The 16,775-nt window shown below is 50.9% G+C and overlaps 1 protein-coding gene across 2 annotated transcripts in view; it reads right to left on the bottom strand.

Annotated features, from left to right (window-relative positions):
* Positions 1–3,967: 3,967 nt before the first annotated feature.
* The window catches only part of RCSD1 (RCSD domain containing 1), a 71,335-nt gene continuing 58,527 nt past the window's right edge, over positions 3,968–16,775 (bottom strand). For both annotated transcript variants that reach the window (XM_058660593.1, XM_012928086.2), the window contains 3 exons: positions 15,252–15,455; positions 12,377–13,090; positions 3,968–5,786 (listed from right to left, as the gene is read on the bottom strand). In XM_058660593.1, coding sequence (XP_058516576.1) covers positions 5,754–5,786; positions 12,377–13,090; positions 15,252–15,455 — 951 coding nt within the window. In that variant the 3' untranslated portion in view covers positions 3,968–5,753. The remainder of the gene's footprint in view (positions 5,787–12,376; positions 13,091–15,251; positions 15,456–16,775) is intronic.

Genomic DNA, 16,775 nt, shown 5'->3' with positions numbered 1-16,775 from the left:
CATATAGGATCTTGGTGCATTCAAGGTGAGCACTTTAGCTGCTAGGCCACCACACCGGGTCCATGAATAATTTATTTCAATTATCAAATTTTCAATTTTGATAATTATTGAATTATCAGTTTTTGATAATTGACTCTTCACATAGTTTCTGTTCCACACCAGTTTTTTTTGAAGATTTATTTATTTTTATTGCAAAGTCAGATATATAGAGAGGAAGAGAGTCAGAGAGGAAGATCTTCCATCCGATGATTCTCCCCCCAAGTAGCCTCAATGGCCGGTGCTGCGCCAATCTAAAGCCAGGAGCCTGGAGCCTCTTGCAGGTCTCCCATGCGGGTGCAGGATCCCAAGGATTTGGGCTGTCCTTGACTGCCTTCCCAAGGCACAAGCAGGGAGCTGGATGGGAAGTGGGGCTGCTGGAATTAGAACCGGCACCCATATGGGATCCTGGTGCATTCAAGGCAAGGACTTTAGCTGCCAGGCCACCGCAACAGGTCACACAAGTTTTTTTAATTAAATAATTATTTATTTATTAGAAAGAGTGATAAAGGAGGGAAGAGACAGAGAGAGACAGAGAGAGACCGAGAGAGAAAGAGAGACAGACAGAGCGAGAGCGAGAGAGAGACAGAGAGAGAGACTGTCTGCTGACCCATTGGGCCCGTTTTCCCAAATCCCCAAACGGCTAGATCAGGCCAAGGCCACAAGAACCTGGAACTCCATCCACATCTCCTATGCGTGGCAGGGATCTAGGCACTTGGACTGGCCTGTCCTGCTCTTGCAGGTGTGTTAGCAGGGAGCTGGATCCAGCTACTGTGCAAAGGGATGCAACATTATAAAAGCAGCTCAGCTCTCTGAACCACATCCATAGTGCCCGTGCCTCTGGGCCCCATACATTTTGTAGAATAAAGAAGCATTACTTTCATAATAGCATTTGTTTAAAAAAAAAAAGTCAAGGCCCAGGTTGTGGCAGGGCATGTTAAGCTGTAACCTGTGTTGCTGGCATCCCCTATGGGATGCTCCACTTTCGCCTCAGCTCCCTGCTAATGCCCGGTGGGAAAGCAGCAAATGATGACCCAAGAGCTCCCATGTGTGTCCAAGCGGGAGATCCGTATGAAGTTCCTGGTTCTTAGCTTGGACCTGGTCCAGTCCCAGGCCCAAGCCCCAGGCATTGCGACCATCTGGGGAGTGAACTAGCCAGGTGAAGGATCTTTCTCCATCTCTGTAATTCTGCCTTTCAAATACGGAAGCTAACAGAATGAGCAGAGAAGCTTTCCTAGCCCGTGCACTCCCAGAGGTCACCAATCAGGCTCTTTGTATCTCTGCTAGGAGGATAGGTGTAGCTGTGATGTGGATGTGTCCTGGCACCACCCACCGCCTTTCAGGACTTCCCTGCCTCCAGTTTCCTCACAGCATCTCCCTGGTTGTGCCATGACCAGCTCTTCCAGCTCCCACAGGGACCCCCCACGCCTGTCCATGTTTGGGAATGAGGGGTAAGGGGATATCCCTAGTATCTTTGCTTTTATTATTATTTTTTCAGTATTATTATTGCAAAGTCAGATTTTACTGAGAGAAGGGGAGACAGAGAGGAAGATCTTTCATCTGCTGGTTCACTCCCCAAATGGACTCAATGGCAGAGCTGAGCAAATCCGAAGTCAGGAGTCAGGAGCCGGGAACTTCTTTCTGGTCTCCCAAGGGTCCCAAGGCATTGGGCCGTCTTCAACTGCTTTCCGAGGACACAAGCAGGGAGCTGGATGGGAAGCAGGGTCACCGGCATTAGAACCAGCGCCCATATGGGATCCCGGTACATGCAAGGTGAGGACTTTAGCCACCAGGCTACCACACAGGACTCTGCCTGCTCTTACTTTTGATTCCCTCTGAGCTGTGAGGCATTTGACACATTCATCATCTCCTCCTCCTTGGGGAAATCAAAGAACCTGTTTTGTGCCCCTGTGGCCACGGTAGGGTCTCTCTGGAGTTCCTGCAGCTCCCCCTGGGACTGGCAGAGCAAAGCTGGAGTGGAGGCCCTGTCTCCATATCCACCGCTCAGGCCTTTATCAAGCCCCCTCTGAGCCCAGGCTATCTGAGACAACACAGAAAGTTGGAAAAGTGGTCTCTTACCCAGGACTTTCTACATATTCTCTTCTTTCTCCTTTTCTTCCCCCTCCACCTTCTTCAAGATTTATTTTTATTGGAAAGGCAGACTTACAGAAATAAACAGAGAGGAAGATCTCCCATTTGCTGATTTACTCCCCGAATGGCTGCAACAGTCAGAGCTGAGCTAATCTGAAGCCAGGAGCCAGGAGATTTGAGCCAACCTGTGCTGCTTTTCCAGGCCATAAGCAAAAACCTGGGTGAGAAATGGAGCAACTGGGACACGAACTCATGTGTACAGGTTTAGGACTTAGTCGGTTGAGCTAGTATGCTGGCCCCTTTGCTCTTCGTTTGTAAACTCTTCTGGAGAGAGCTCAAAAATCAACTCCTACCAAGGAGTGAATGACAAGAGTCTTAAAACAGAAGCTCTCTCTGGAGTGTTTTTATCTTAGGTGGGAAGGACAACATATACCAAATACTTCCTGTGTTCCTTTCACAGATGGCATGAGGCACCGTGAAGGGCAATACAGATACCAGACACCACCTGTTGGTGGTGAAGGGCATGGCACTGCCTCATGTCATAAAGCAGTGAGATTGATTGTGTCCCATTTCATTTCGGTATGATGTGAGCTTAGTGCTCTTGGCAGCTTCGTAAGCCATCCCATCAGACATCATGGGAGACATTCTGTTCATCCTATTTTTGCCTGATTCATTTATTTACTTTTAAGATTTAAAAGTGTACAGGCAGAGTTACATGGGGCAGGGGAGGGGTAGAGAGAGAGAGAGAATCACAGAGAAAGAGATATTCCATCTGCTGGTTCACTTCCCAAATGGTTCCAATGGCCAGAGCTGGGCCAGTCTGGAGCCAGGAGCCAGGAGCTTCGGCGTCTCCCATCTGGGTACAGGGTCCCAAGCACCTAAGCCATCTTCTATGACTTCCCAGGCACATTAGCAGAGAGCAGGATCAGAAGTAAAGCAGCTAGGGCTTGAACTGGCGCTCATATGGGATTCCGGTATTACAGGCACAGCTTAAACTGCTGTGCCACAGTGGGCCCTTGTTTTGTTTTTGTCGTGTTTGTGTGTGTGTGTGTGTGTTTCCCCATCAGCCCATTTGAACTGGGTTCCTGTTATCAGCAGAGAATGTCCATGTGTTTTTTCAGCTGTAGTAAACTTTTGCCTAATCAAGAATCCCTAGTCAGAAGTCAATAAACTGTCTGCCTTTCCACTCACTGATTCCTTTACTTGACGTACACTCATGTTTACAAGGGTTTAGTCAACCAGTCATGGAGCAAACCCTGCAGCAAGCTGGGCTTCGTTTGAGTGACCTCTGCAAGCAGTGTGCAACGTTAGGTCCCTGTGGCTTCTCGTGGTTGCCGGGTTACCTGGTTCCACGTGCTGCTGAGACCACATCACGGTTAGATCTTGGCCCTACCATGCAAAGATGCAGGTTGGTTGCCTGCTGCTTTTCAGGGGAAAGGAAGAGTGTGGTTTGAGATGCAAGTCAGAGCACACAGAGAAGGGGAAACTGAGTCTGTGTTTTTATGTGGCTGCTGTTGTAGAAGAGCGAAGCCTACCTAACCCAGGAATGCCTTCGTGCCACACAATACACAGATAAGGTTCTTTAATTCCAAATCGACCGGCAAGTGCATTGCTGTATCACAGCGGCTGGGGGAAAGCGGAGCCGTGGCAATCTGGGCCAAAGCACCAGGCAGACCATTCCCTGAACTCACACATCCCCTGCCAGGAGCTCTTCGCTTCCTAGAGCCCCAGGAATGGGTCTCTGCTCTTTTGCAAAATCAACCAAATAATGTAACCAGCAAGGGATTAGAGAGGAAGGTATTTGAACAGTGCCAAGTATCTCCGGGGACATCACTGTTCGATCGCTCCTTTCTTACCTGCTAGCATGTTGAGTTCCTCCAGAAGAAAAATGCAGGTCTGTTTGCATTTCTATATTGTCCACTTTCTGTCGCATGCCTTTCTCAAGGAAAGCAAAGTGGCTGTTCACACCGCACACTCACAGTCAGGCACACATATGCAAAACATTTGCTCAGATGTGTGTGTGTGTGTCTGTGTGCATGCAAACATCTGTGTTTTTCTAAGAACCCAATATATGTACAAATAAACCACATGTTATCTGGGGGGGTACATATCTGCTGATAGATGGTATATAGATTGCAAATGAACTATGCACATCTGCTAAATTCTGCCACAAATCCAGAGTTTATGATAGCCATGACAGCATTCATGTCAACCAAGTTACAAATCAGATACAAGTTACAATCTACTTAAAAATTGCTTTGAAAAAAATATACATATACCCCAAATATCCACACTACCTTGTAGTTAGAAAAACTGTAAGTACAATGACAAAAAAAATCGAGGTACCAGTAGTGACATAGGCCTTTTCTGTCTGAGAGACTGTTTTCTGAAGTCAGGATAGTTTATTGCCTAACAAACCTCCAGGGAAACCATCACCAACTTAGCACGTTGAGAGTCAGAATAAGGACCTACCCTAACAATTAAGCATTGATTTGCATTAACATCTTTCAGCAGGAAGGGGTGGAGGCAGGAAAAGGTGTAAGTCAGGGAGTGGCTAGCCTGTGCCTTGAAAAACCTCCTATACTCCCCCAACAGAACATTAAAGCAAGAGCTATCCAATGAAAACAGACCAAAGACTTCAACCCATTCTCCCTGAGTCGAAGAGAAGAACCTGGGCTGCCATCCAAAGAACGCTTCCCTGCTGAGCGTGGAAGGCTGTTTTCCTGGTGCTCCAGGTGTCTGCCAGTAAACATTTATTTAATCCACATTCAAGTCCAACCTGGAAGGACCCAATTCATTATGCAAGGGAATTCAGAGAGCTGGCAGGGAGTGGGTATTGCTGCTGTGTCTTCAGAATGGTGGAGTGCAGGGCAGAACAAGAAACCTAGACTTGTCTTCCTCTGACGGATGCTTTCCAAGGCTCCTCTGGGCTGGCAAAGGGATCGAGCTGAGCTGTCACCTCCTGTGGCCATCCTCAGCCCAAGCCTCCTCCTGTTGGTGGGTCGCACACTTAGGCTTGTTCCCTCACTCATCTCTTCTAGCTCAGCGGTTTAAACAGCAGCTGCCCAGTTCACATGGAGATAGATCTGAAAGGTTCTCACTGGACTCTGAAGCCCATTGCAGGACTGCTACAACACCCAGGATCTGTATTTTCAGCAGTGTTCCCTTATCTTCTTTCTGATCAGTTTTTATTTCTATGTGAGAACCACAGTAATCTTAGGACAGCAAAGCAGCTATTAACTACACAAGTAAAACCTGGCCTGCTCAATCCGAGCTCCGTGTAGAGGTCAGCTAGAGGGAGAGGGCACTGTGGACGGTCTCCAGGCTCCTGCAGGCTGACCAGTATCCCTGGGGGTGGGGTGATCACAGTCCATTGTTTTAAATACGTTCTTCTTCTTCTTCTTCTTTTTTTTTTTTCCAGACCAATCCATCAAATGATAAAGAATCAGGCTGGGTAAAGTCCTCCGCCCTCAGATCTTCTCCATTTGAGCAATCAGAGGCAGTAAGTAATCTATCCTGGGTCCCTGGGGAATCCGGACAGGCCATATCCTGCCACTGCTACCATTGCTGTGGATATTGGCAAAGGCACATCCCGGCAGCTTTATTTCTCGGGCACCAGGAGCTCTTCACATCTTAGTATCCAGGCCCAGGGCATCACCCTGGGAACAGAGAAAGAAAGAAGGAATCATCATGAGGTTTGGGGAATCCTGACGCTCAGGACATCCCCTTGGAGATCCTAGACAAAACACAGAGGGTAGGAATTAGAGTAATAGCCATGGTAACAATAATTATGTGCCTGTCATAGTGTTTTACATGCATCGGGCTCATTTCATCCTCACTCAAGCTATGTGAGCTAGGTTAACTTTTTTTTTTTTTTAAGATTTATTTATTTTTATTGGAAAGGTAAATTTACAGAGAGAAGGAGAGACAGCGAGATCTTCCATCCACTGGTTCACTCCCCATATAACCTCAATGGCCAGAGCTGAGCTGACCCAGAGCCAGGAGCCAGGAGCTTCTTCCAGGTCTCCCATGCCAGTGCAGAGTCCAACGAATTTTGACCATCTTCTACTGCTTTCCCAGGACACAAACAGGGAGCTGGATTGGAAGAGGAGCAGCTGGGACATTGAACTGGAGCCTATATGGGATCCCAGCGCTTACAAGGGGAAGATGAGCTAGTTGAGCCGTTGTACTGGGCCCATGAGCTAGGTATTTCGCTGCTAACTCTTGTTGGGCAATAAAGGTACAGAGAGGTTAAGTGACTTCTTTCAGATCACAAAGCTTGTAAGTGGTAGAGCCAGGATCTAAACCCTGGGAACACTGCTTGAGCCCTTAGGTAACACTACATCTTCCTTCATTCCTGGCTTTCTCTGTCCTCCCTGCCTTGGTCTCTGACCCACTCACTCACCCCTGCAACTTCATCTTCCGCAAAAAGCTGCTTAGGATTTTTTTTTTCCCAGCAGCAATGAAAGTAGAAAAGAGCGGAAAGGGTTGAAACAGGAGACAGCAGAAGGGCTATCTGTCCAGCTCTCGCTTAAGAGCTGTTATTTTAGCTGCTTCTGCACTAGGGGTTGTGCCAGGATGCAGGCCTTATCTCTGTCAGCCTTGCAGCTGAGGAATGGCTGAGGGCGCAACTGCATCCACACTGCAGGACGGTATGGGATGTACACGGTCATGGCGGATGACAGCCTGAGTGGAAGCAGCCGTTCGTGGGGCTGGGGGCTTCTGTCCTTGGGGGCAACCCCGGGAAGGCTGTGAAGGAGGAGTGAGAGAGGCTGAGAGAGGATTTCAGAGGTCATTGAGTGCAGGGGCTGTGAGAATTTGCACTTGGCAGTGAAGGCAACTCTGGTAGAAAGAACAGGGAGCAGATGTGTTCTAGTGTGGGTTGCTGAGTGCAGCAGATGGTCAAGTTCTAAGCTGCAGTAAGGGAGCTTCAGAGAGGCAGTAAAAGTTAGGGACCCTGGCAAGAGGCTCAGCATGTAGGGCAGTGCGAACTCCATTCCAAGTGGACAGACATCCTAGGGTTTGCAGGAGGAGAGTCAAGAGCAAGATGGTATTTCCAGAAAAAATTGGTGCTGATATGTGGGGTGGGCCTGGAGGCCAGGAATTATTTTTTTTTAAAGATTTATTATTATTGGAAATCCGGATATCCAGAGAGGAGGAGAGACAGATCTTCCATCCGATGTTTCACTCCCCAAGTGAGCCGCAACGGGCCGGTGTGCGCCGATCCGATGCAGGGAACCAGGAACCTCTTCCGGGTCTCCCAAGCGGGTGCAGGGTCCCAAAGCCTTGGGCCGTCCTTGACTGCTTTCCCAGGCCACAAGCAGGGAGCTGGATGGGAAGTGGAGCTGCCGGGATTAGAACCGGCGCCCATATGGGATCCCGGCGCGTTCAAGGCGAGGACTTTAGCTGCTAGGCCACGCCGCCGGGAACCGAGCCCAAGGATTATTAGAAGGGAGTTGCAGAGGCACGTCAGGGATGGAGGACTCGGGGATGGATGGTGAAGGGATCCAGGGCAGGTGGTAGTAGGAGTGCAGGGCAGCGTGACCCTGAGAGATGCTAGAAGGAATGAGAACGGAGGCTTAGTCATCCACTGGGATGGAGGAAGCCAGCAATGCCAACCCTTAGGCAGCTGGAGGACTCTCAGAGTCGGTTCTATGAGAACCGAGGCAGAAAAGGACTTGTCCTGCTGACAAACTGGGGAGAATGACGTGGGCGAAGCCTTTGCCCCAGGCGGTGGGAAGGTCAGCACTGGAGCCTGTACTGACCATGTCCTTGGATGCTTGTCTTTGCCATTCCAGTGCTGGGTCTTTCGGGGAGCATCGCTGGTGCATACATCTGGTAAATTTGGCTTAGTTTAGAAACCATCCGTGCTTTCTCTTAAAGAACAGCTTAATCCCTCCTCTGCCTCACACTGTACCATTGGAGAGTAACACCCTTATTTTTTTTTTAAGGATTTATTTATTTTTATTACAAAGTCAGATATATAGAGAGGATCTTCTGTCCGATGATTCACTCCTCAAGAGACCACAACGGCCGGTGCTGTGCTGATCCAAAGCCAGGAGCCAGCAACCTCCTCCAGGTCTCCCACATGGGTGTAGGGTCCCAAAGCACTGGGCCGTCTTCGACTGCTTTCCCAGGGAACAATCAGGGAGATGGATGGGACGTGGAGCTGCCGGGATTAGAACCAGTGCCCATATGGGATCCCGGGCAAGCTCAAGGCAAGGACTTTAGCCACTAGGCCATGCTGCCAGGCCCACCTTTTTTTTATTTTTAAATGTGTGGGGCTTTTTTTCTTTTTAAAGATTTATTCATTTTTTATTGTGGTCAGATATACAGAGAGGAGAGACAGAGAGCAAGATCTTCCATCTGATGATTCACTCCCCAAGTGACCGCAATGGCCAGAGCTGTGCTGATCCGAAGCCAGGATCCAGGAGCCTCCTCCAGGTCTCCCACACAGGTGCAGGGTCCCAAGGCTTTGGGCCATCTTTGACTGCTTTCCCAGGCCACAAGAAGGGAGCTGGATGGGAAGTGGGACTGCCAGGATTAGAACCAGCGCCCATATGGGATGTTCAAGGTGAGGACTTTAGCTGCTAGGCCACCACACTGGACACAGTAGCACCTTTTTTATTCTTCTGTTGTGTTGTTACTTAGTTATTTATCTATGCCCCAGGTTCACCTTTGAATACGTCCTGTCTTGCATAGTGACAATGATAGATATGGAGTGCCTGAATGCCACTGTCCTAGTTTGTCCTATCCTTCTGTCTGTAACAATTGGGGCATGCCCTGGAGTTTGGCTTGGGGAACCAGAAAACAGTTCAGCACTGTCTCTGCCGGACCCAGGAAAGTACTGACAGAGGCGTGGCTACCTGGGGGGAAACCTTGGGGGGCCTACTGGGGACTGGTTCTCCCAGGGAATACTTTCACATTAGTGCCTGAGGCATATTGATTCTAATCTTGACCAGCCTGTAAGGAGCAAAAGACCTGGAGGCAACGGCCCCTCCTTGTGAAGGAAGGCCACTGCACAGCTACAGTGAAAGTAGATGATTTGGATACTTACAGCAGGTGCTCCACCTGTCAACCCTGACTGAGCTCTGTGACTTGGAAAGTTTCTGTCCCCCAGCTGGAAATAGGAAGGTTGGGTTCCCTGGCACTATTTGTGTGTCCCTGGGATGGATACAAAGGAAAAAGAGGAGAGAGTGGTGGAGTCAGTAACCTATCGGGGATGAACAGATTTGGGAACCATAGGCAGGAGATAATATGGACTCAAAAAGGATGAAGGACTTGGGCCATGTTTTAGCCTCTTGGAAAATGAATGGACACTCTAGATTCCAGAAGATTCTAAATCTAAGGACTGGTCCCTTACAGCGGAAGATGTCACAGAAATACGGGAAGCATTCTGCCCGATAGTGAAATCACAGCAGTGTCAGATGCATGCTGGGAGTCTTCGGCACTCACTCCTCGGAAGTGTTCCCGAGGAGCCGCTCACAAACACTCCATGCCACTAATACCTGTGGCTGGATCATTAGCGATTACTTTCCTTGGGTCAGGCAGTTTTCACTTTCACACTTTTTTAATTCACACACAAAATATATTTTTAGGGCCCGGAGGCATGGCCTAGCAGCTAAAGTCCTCGCCCTGAACGCCCCGGGATCCCATGTGGGCGCCGGTTCTAATCCCGGCAGCTCCACTTCCCATCCAGCTCCCTGCTTGTGGCCTGGGAAAGCAGTTGAGGATGGCCCAATGCATTGGGACCCTGCACCCACATGGGAGACCCGGAAGAGGTTCCTGGTTCCCAGCATCGGATCGGCGCAGCACCGGCCGTTTCGGTCACTTGGGGAGTGAAACATTGGATAGAGGATCTTCCTCTCTGTCTCTCCTCTATGTATATCCACCTTTCCAATAAAACAAATAAATCTTTAAAATATATATATATATATATTTATTTATTTTTTTTAAAGCACCCACTATGTTCCAGATTGTGCAGTAGGCACTGAAAATGCACTGGAGGAAAGAGTAAAAGAAGTAATTAAAGGCCCAGTGTGATAGTGTAGTGGTGAAAGTCCTCTCCTTGCACGCCCAGGCTCCCATATGGGCGCCGGTTCTAATCCCAGCAGCCCCGCTTCCCATCCAGTTCCCTGCTTGTGGCCTGAGAAAGCAGTCAAGGACGGCCCAAAGCCTTGGGACCCTGCACCTGTGTGGGAGACCTGGAGGAAGCTCCTGGCTCCTGACTTCGGATTAGCACAGCTCCAGCCATTGAGGCCACTTGGGAAGTGAATCATCGGATGGAAGATCTTGCTCTCTGTCTCTCCTCCTCTCCGTATATCTGAGTTTCCAATAAAAACCAAATAATTCTTTAAAAAAGAAAAATAAATTTAAAAAAATGAGCCAGAGGGGACAGGCCTTACGGCGGAGTAGCCTAAACTGCCACCCGTCAGCAGGAATCTCTCAGGGCACTAGCTGAATACCATCGGCCCTGCTTCTGATCCAGCTCCCTGCTAATGCTGCGGGGAAGGCAGCAGGAGATGGCTAAACCTGGGCTCCTGCCATCCTTGTAGGACACCCGTGTGTAGTAGCCCTGGCTCCTGGCTTCTGCCTGGCCCAGCTCTGGCTCTTCTGGTCATTTGGGAAGTGAAGCAGCAGACAGATGAGAGTCCTCTCTCTCATCTCTCTCTCTCTCTGACACTCTGCCTTTCAGCTAAACGAGAATTTCCAGCAGCAGCAGCATATACCACGATGACAAAATGGACTAAGGGCAAAGAGTATCTGCCAGCGTGGGCAGGGATTGGAGACACAGAGAGCAGAATGCCAGCGGGTGCCAGAGGTGGGAGCAAGGCGCCTGAGGTCACTCAGTGCCGAGGAGATTGACAAACACCTGCAGCTGGAAGAGACCACAAGGGACTCCAAGAATTGCAGGTGAAGTTCGCCAGAACTTCAAGCAGAGAAATGGCCTCTCCACAAACCCAAGAAGCCAGATACAACAAATGAGCCACACAAGATGTCTTTATTTCAGCAAGGGGGGTGGCTGTGGAGACAGAAGGGAGCAGAGAGAGAGAGACACAGAGAGAGACAGAGAGAGACACAGAGAGCATGAGAAGAGAGAGAGAGAGAGAACGAACAGCTCAAGGTGGGCGTGGGGAGTACAGGCTCAGGGATTAGCAGATGCAGCCGTAAGTGGACATACCATGGATAAATGCCTCCGCAGACTGGTTGAAACCTGAAGGTCACTAAGCTTCCTTAGGCAAGTGGGCCTTAAGGAGGCCAAGACCTAGGTGATTCATGGTAGTGCTGGGTAAACAGGCATTCCTGGCATTCAAGATGGCCCTGAGTCGGATGGTGGGGCCAGTCTCAGGGTCAAGTCACTCCACACAACTGGGACCTGTAGGAGAGCCAACTCCGCAGGTGTCTCGAGGTTGGGAGTCCTGGCCTCTGGGACCATATGAAGGGGTAGTTCTATCATGTTAAGCCACTGAGTCTGTGGGTGCTGTCAGAGCAACGCTAGCACAAAGAGCTGGGTAATTTTTGAAGAGAGCAGGTGATTCAAAGCCATGGGCAGAAATGGGTTGCACAGGCAGAAAAAAAAAAAAATCAAAGAGGAAGCAGGAGGCCAGATGAGGAGCTGGGGGGCAGGCAGCTGATGGCGGCTTGGGAGTGAATGAATGCACTAACAAGGGAAACAAGGACCCAATCTGACTGAGTTGATGAACTGTGGAGCGGAGGACTCGGGGGTGAGGCACCAAGACTTTCTGGGGGGTGTCCCTTAAAGCATCTCTCTCTAAAGACCCAAATATTCACCTGTGTCTAGAGGTGTCCCCAACTTCTACCTACTGTCTACAAACAAGTGGTTTCACCCTCCACTGTGGTTCTGGCTTCCTAGGAGTGGCTCCTGTCGCCTGTCCCCTTCTGCCTTGCTAATGCACACCAAGGAATTGCTGATGGCCCATGACAGGTCGGGAGGGTCCCTCCTGCTGGACTCCTGCACTCAGCAGACCTCAGCCACCGAGTCGAATTGCCGTCACTCCATTGCACCCAGCACTCCTGGGCAGCTCAGGGCAGCATAAAGCTGCAAGCAGCCAGAGATGCACTGCCCATTCTTGTCCTTTGGTCCCCCCACCCTGATGACAGGCTGTCCCAGTGCAGTCTCACGAGGCAGAAGCCTCGGGTCTTTGTCTCCGCGCTCTGAGCTGCTCTGGGGTGGCGCTGAAAGGAGCAGGGCACAGGCCTCCCCACGTGAACAAGCCTGGCCACCTACCTTTTCCTTGGGGTCGGCTGGCTCGCTGTAGTGGACCTCGTTGTTCTCCAGTGGGGTGTGGCTGTTTCTGGGGCTGCAGCCTGGCTCGGGGAGTGCCCCTTCCGCTTGCTTCTCCTGGCTTTTATCCTGCTTGGAGCTGTCGCTGTCTTCCATGCCTGCAGGTGGACTCTGGGGGACCTGATCCTCCACAGCTGCCTCCTCCTCCTCTAGCTTCTTGGAGTCTGGGCTCTGCAGTCCAGGTTTGGCGTCTGTGCATCCTGTCTCCTCCCCTTTTCCCTCTGTTTCCTCCTCTGCTGGCTTTGCCTCCATGGGATTGGCACGGCTGCTCTCTGCCTCTGGGCTGGAGGCCTGTGAGGGTTCGGGGGTCCCCCCTTCTGAATTCTGCACAGCCCTCTCGCAGTGTGAGACTTCCTCCTTCCCGGCCCCGGGCCGCTCCTCCTGCTTCTCTGCCTCGCTGCGTGTCCTCCTCAGAGGGGGCTTGTCCCCACGCCCCAGGAGCGCCTGCCCTCCCTCTCCTGCAGCTCCCCCGCTGTACAGAGGGGTCCCCAGGACTCGGCTCTTGGCCACAAACACCTCATCTCCATTCTCTTCCTTGGCACCATTCTCCTGAGTTGTGTTTGTGGCCCTCAGGTCCCCCAGGTCACCACAGTCTGATTGGGATCTTCGGAACCGCCTGGAGGGAGGGCGCCTCTTGATTGAGCCCCTCGTCCGCACCTGGAAGAAGGCATTCAGGAAAATGACACCCAGCTAAGCACTGCTTAACAAGCCCCACTATGGGCTGCTTCCTAGGGGAACATATCGACCGCTACTTATCATGGGCTTGGGTAGAGAGAGTGTGAAACCATGGTGTACCCCGGACCTCAGGGAGGTACAGATGTTCCCCACACCTAAGGAAAACAAAGAGCTGTGAGAGGGACCTGCTGCTTGACACAGGGATGCCCAGCATCCTCCCATCACTTTGTCTGGATTTGAATCCTGACTCTGCTTCCAATCCCAGCTTCCTGGGAGGTGGCAGGTGCTGGCCCTAGCAGCTAGGTCATGGCTACCCTCATCAGAGGCCTGCACTGAGTTCCAGCTTTTAGCGTTACCGAGTCACAAGCCCCAGCTCTTGCAGGCATTTGGAGAGTGAACCAATGACTAGAAACTCTCTCTACCAGTCTGTCTCTGATTTGATCCCTTTCAAATAAACTGAAAAGAAATAAATGAAAAATCTTCAAAAGCTTTTACTGCCCTATAAAACATTGACTTGTCTGGTGTCTAACTTAGCAATTTTATAAGAGCATGTAAAAAATGACCCATAAATAATCAATTCTTCACATGCTCTTTGATCATCTAACAGGTGTCCTCCTAAATTACAAGCTGAATAAAAGCCATTTTTGTTTTGTACGGCTCATGTTCTCACATCTAGAAAATGATGCCTTGACCAAGATGAGCCCATCAGAGCAGCAGAGGGCAAGAGGCCAGCTGACACCCTTGAGCCTAGTAAGGGGACCTCTTCGGTGACAAGTTAGACAACTAGCTGGTCCAGCTTCCTTTTTGGTCCCAACTCAGTCCTTCCCACTCTTAAAAATCAGGCTTATTGGAAAGCTTTCAGCTCCACCAATATCAGACACTATTCTTTAGGGAGCCCCAGAAGGACTCCCAGAAAGTCACTCCTGACTCCCAGAAACAAGGTTTCTTCTGGCTCATGACGCCTGCTGAAAAATGCAATTCAGGATCTGTGTCAGACGCTCAACTCGACTGCAGCACTGTGTCCTTCCAAAATTCATATGTACACAACATTTGTTTCAATCTTATTTTCCCACTGAGCGACCCTTTGGGATGTTTCCAGTCTAGAAAAACCCAGAGGTTGGGAGAGGACGTGGGTGCGTGAGGATGTCCCAGACCTTTGTTTCCTAAGACCACCAGCAGGTTAACATTGCAGACATCAAAAGCCCTGGCCCTCGTGGCCAGCAGGTTCCCAAACCGTTTTGTCTGCTCCTTTGCTGCAGTCAGAAGACTGAAACCTCCAAGGATAGTCTGTTCTTGCCCTGACTCCCTCCGAGCACACTGTGCTGTCTGCTGCCTCGTGTCTGCCTTCGAGGTGTCCATCACTTCCGCTCATCACCACAGGGAGGACCGCTGCTCTGGCCCCAGGCACTCCAGTACCACTAGTGTTGTTCTTGGGGCCCTCTCTGTTTTTAAACATTATTTTCCCTGCATAGATTTCCTGGAATGACCTAGAAGACCTCCATTCTGAAGTCACAGGACCCTGTCCCCTGACTGTCTCAGTCCCAACCTGGCTCTAGGGCTCTAGCCCACAGGTGCTGCAGACCGGTTTGGAGCACATCACGTGATGCTGATGTTAACTCCTTCCAGCAGTGGGTCCAGGGACCTGCTGAAAAGGTTTACACCAAGGATCAGGGTAGTCTCGGCAGAGATGAGCCCTACTGTGTGTTTGTCTGCACAGGGACCCCCCCCTCTTTGGCTGCAGCCCATGCTGGGACACTTCCCATTGTGCCACAGAGGACCATTGGTGGTATCCTTGGGGCCCTGCCTGCCTTTCCGGGTGAACCGTGGGCCGGGTCTTCAGCTTTGGTTTGCAGCGTGAGCCGTTTCTCCTCTCATAGCAGTCTGCATCTCCCTCCCCTTTCGCCAAAACAGACAGAGCCTAAGCGTGGCGCTAGAGCTGGTGGCACAGATGGAGGGGAAGAGCTGGGATAAGCAGGCTCCAGCATCGTTTGCAAAGGAAATGAGAAGCCTCATTTCTTGTGGGGAAGCCGGCTCTGACTGTGGCTGCGCATTAGCTGCCCCTTTCTCCGAGAAGACAAGAAGGGGAGAGAAAAGCCGGCAGTCCGCCCCTTTCCACGCGCCAGCACCGGAGCCTACAACGCACCTTATTGTAGCAGGGCAGGTGACTGCCTTCAGGAGGCTGGTCGAAGCTAACGGGGACCTCCTCTGCCTCACTGCCCCGAGACCGCACGCCAGGACTGCTGGGGGTGGAAGGAGGGCTGTGAAACGGTGACACCATGGCCTTGAGTCCAGGACTCTTGGGCGACGCTCCAGGCAGCAGAGCTGCTGGGTCAAAGGTTAAATTGGCCTGTAGAGAAATGACCAGAGCAGGGTGAGGAACTCGATGGTTACCTGGCCACATGCCTGGTGGACGCTGGCTTCTGTGAGGCTTTTCGTGTGATTTCTCCACCGGTTCTCCGTTATCACATCATGTCCCGTTCCTAGAAGCACTGTCTCCTTGGTCGCTCTCCTGCAGCCTGCCTCCCCAGAGACTGATCTCCAAAAAGTTCAGGGATGTGGATCCAGGAAGATGCCCTGAAATGATTTTAACTTGCAAAGTGGCCAGAGCAGCACCCGCAGCCCAGGAGCTTAAAGGAAGCCGTCATCTCCTGGGGACCCAATATTTGCTGGACACATGCCATTTGTTCCCTTTGCAACAACCTTGTCTGTTCAGGTTTATCCTCCCTGCCCAAATCAGCATAGTGACTAAGGCACCTGCCCTGAGGGTCACACAAGGTGTGTGTGTGTGTGTGTGTGTGTGTGTGTGTGTGTGTGTCCCTTAAGACCCCAGGGTGCGGGTTCTCAGAAAGGAAGATGGCAGAAGAATTCAATCTATGCTACCATTTGAAACACTGTAGGGCAAGTCGGACCCCATGCAAACACACCTAAGGGCAGCCAAAGGGAAGAGTTACCCTAGAGTGACCGAAGCCTGGGGGAGTCCTGAGTTTGGGAGGCTGGGGTCCAGATCCATCCCGTTATCATGGGGCAGAAGACCTCCCTGGAGGCCTTGGGCGGCAGCACCCCAGATACTCTTTAGCGCCATCTAGGGGTGTGCCTCCCCTCCTGCCCTCTGCATTTCCCAGTCTGCACCACAGTGTCCTAGGGCCGTGGTGCTGGTCCCCGTGTCAGACCCTGAGGTATCACTAAAGATGGCTCCTCCTGGCTCAAATGTTGGACCACTCATGTAACACAGGCTGTGTGGCTCCCGGCAAGTCCAACAGTCTTTCTGAGCCTCGGATTCTTATCCTGACTTCCTGAGTCTGTTTCATCTGGTTCTAGTCACCTTGTCCTTGCCTCACAGCCCACACTCACACCTCTGCCTTCCCCCAGCCAACTTTGGTTCCCCAGAACTCCCCCGTACACTTTTGGACATGCAGACCATAAACCATTCGGCAGGCTGTGGAAGGTACTAGGTTTTTCTTTTATTGTGATCTGAGGAGAGGATCTACAAAACAGACAAGGCTGAGTCGGGGACACTGCTCCTGTTCTGTGGAATGAAGTATTGCCCATTTCTAGATCCGAGAAGAAAACCAATTAGGATCATTTACACAGAAACAAGTCACTGCAAGAATTCAACCTGTGAAATATACAAGTCAGGCACAAGGGCCGTGCGCCCAGGCACGTCAGA

Source organism: Ochotona princeps, chromosome 2 (assembly GCF_030435755.1).
Source record: "Ochotona princeps isolate mOchPri1 chromosome 2, mOchPri1.hap1, whole genome shotgun sequence".
Classification (NCBI taxonomy): Eukaryota; Metazoa; Chordata; class Mammalia; order Lagomorpha; family Ochotonidae; genus Ochotona; species Ochotona princeps.
Note: the sequence above shows the minus strand (reverse complement) of the source record. Positions and strands in the feature narration are given on the sequence as shown.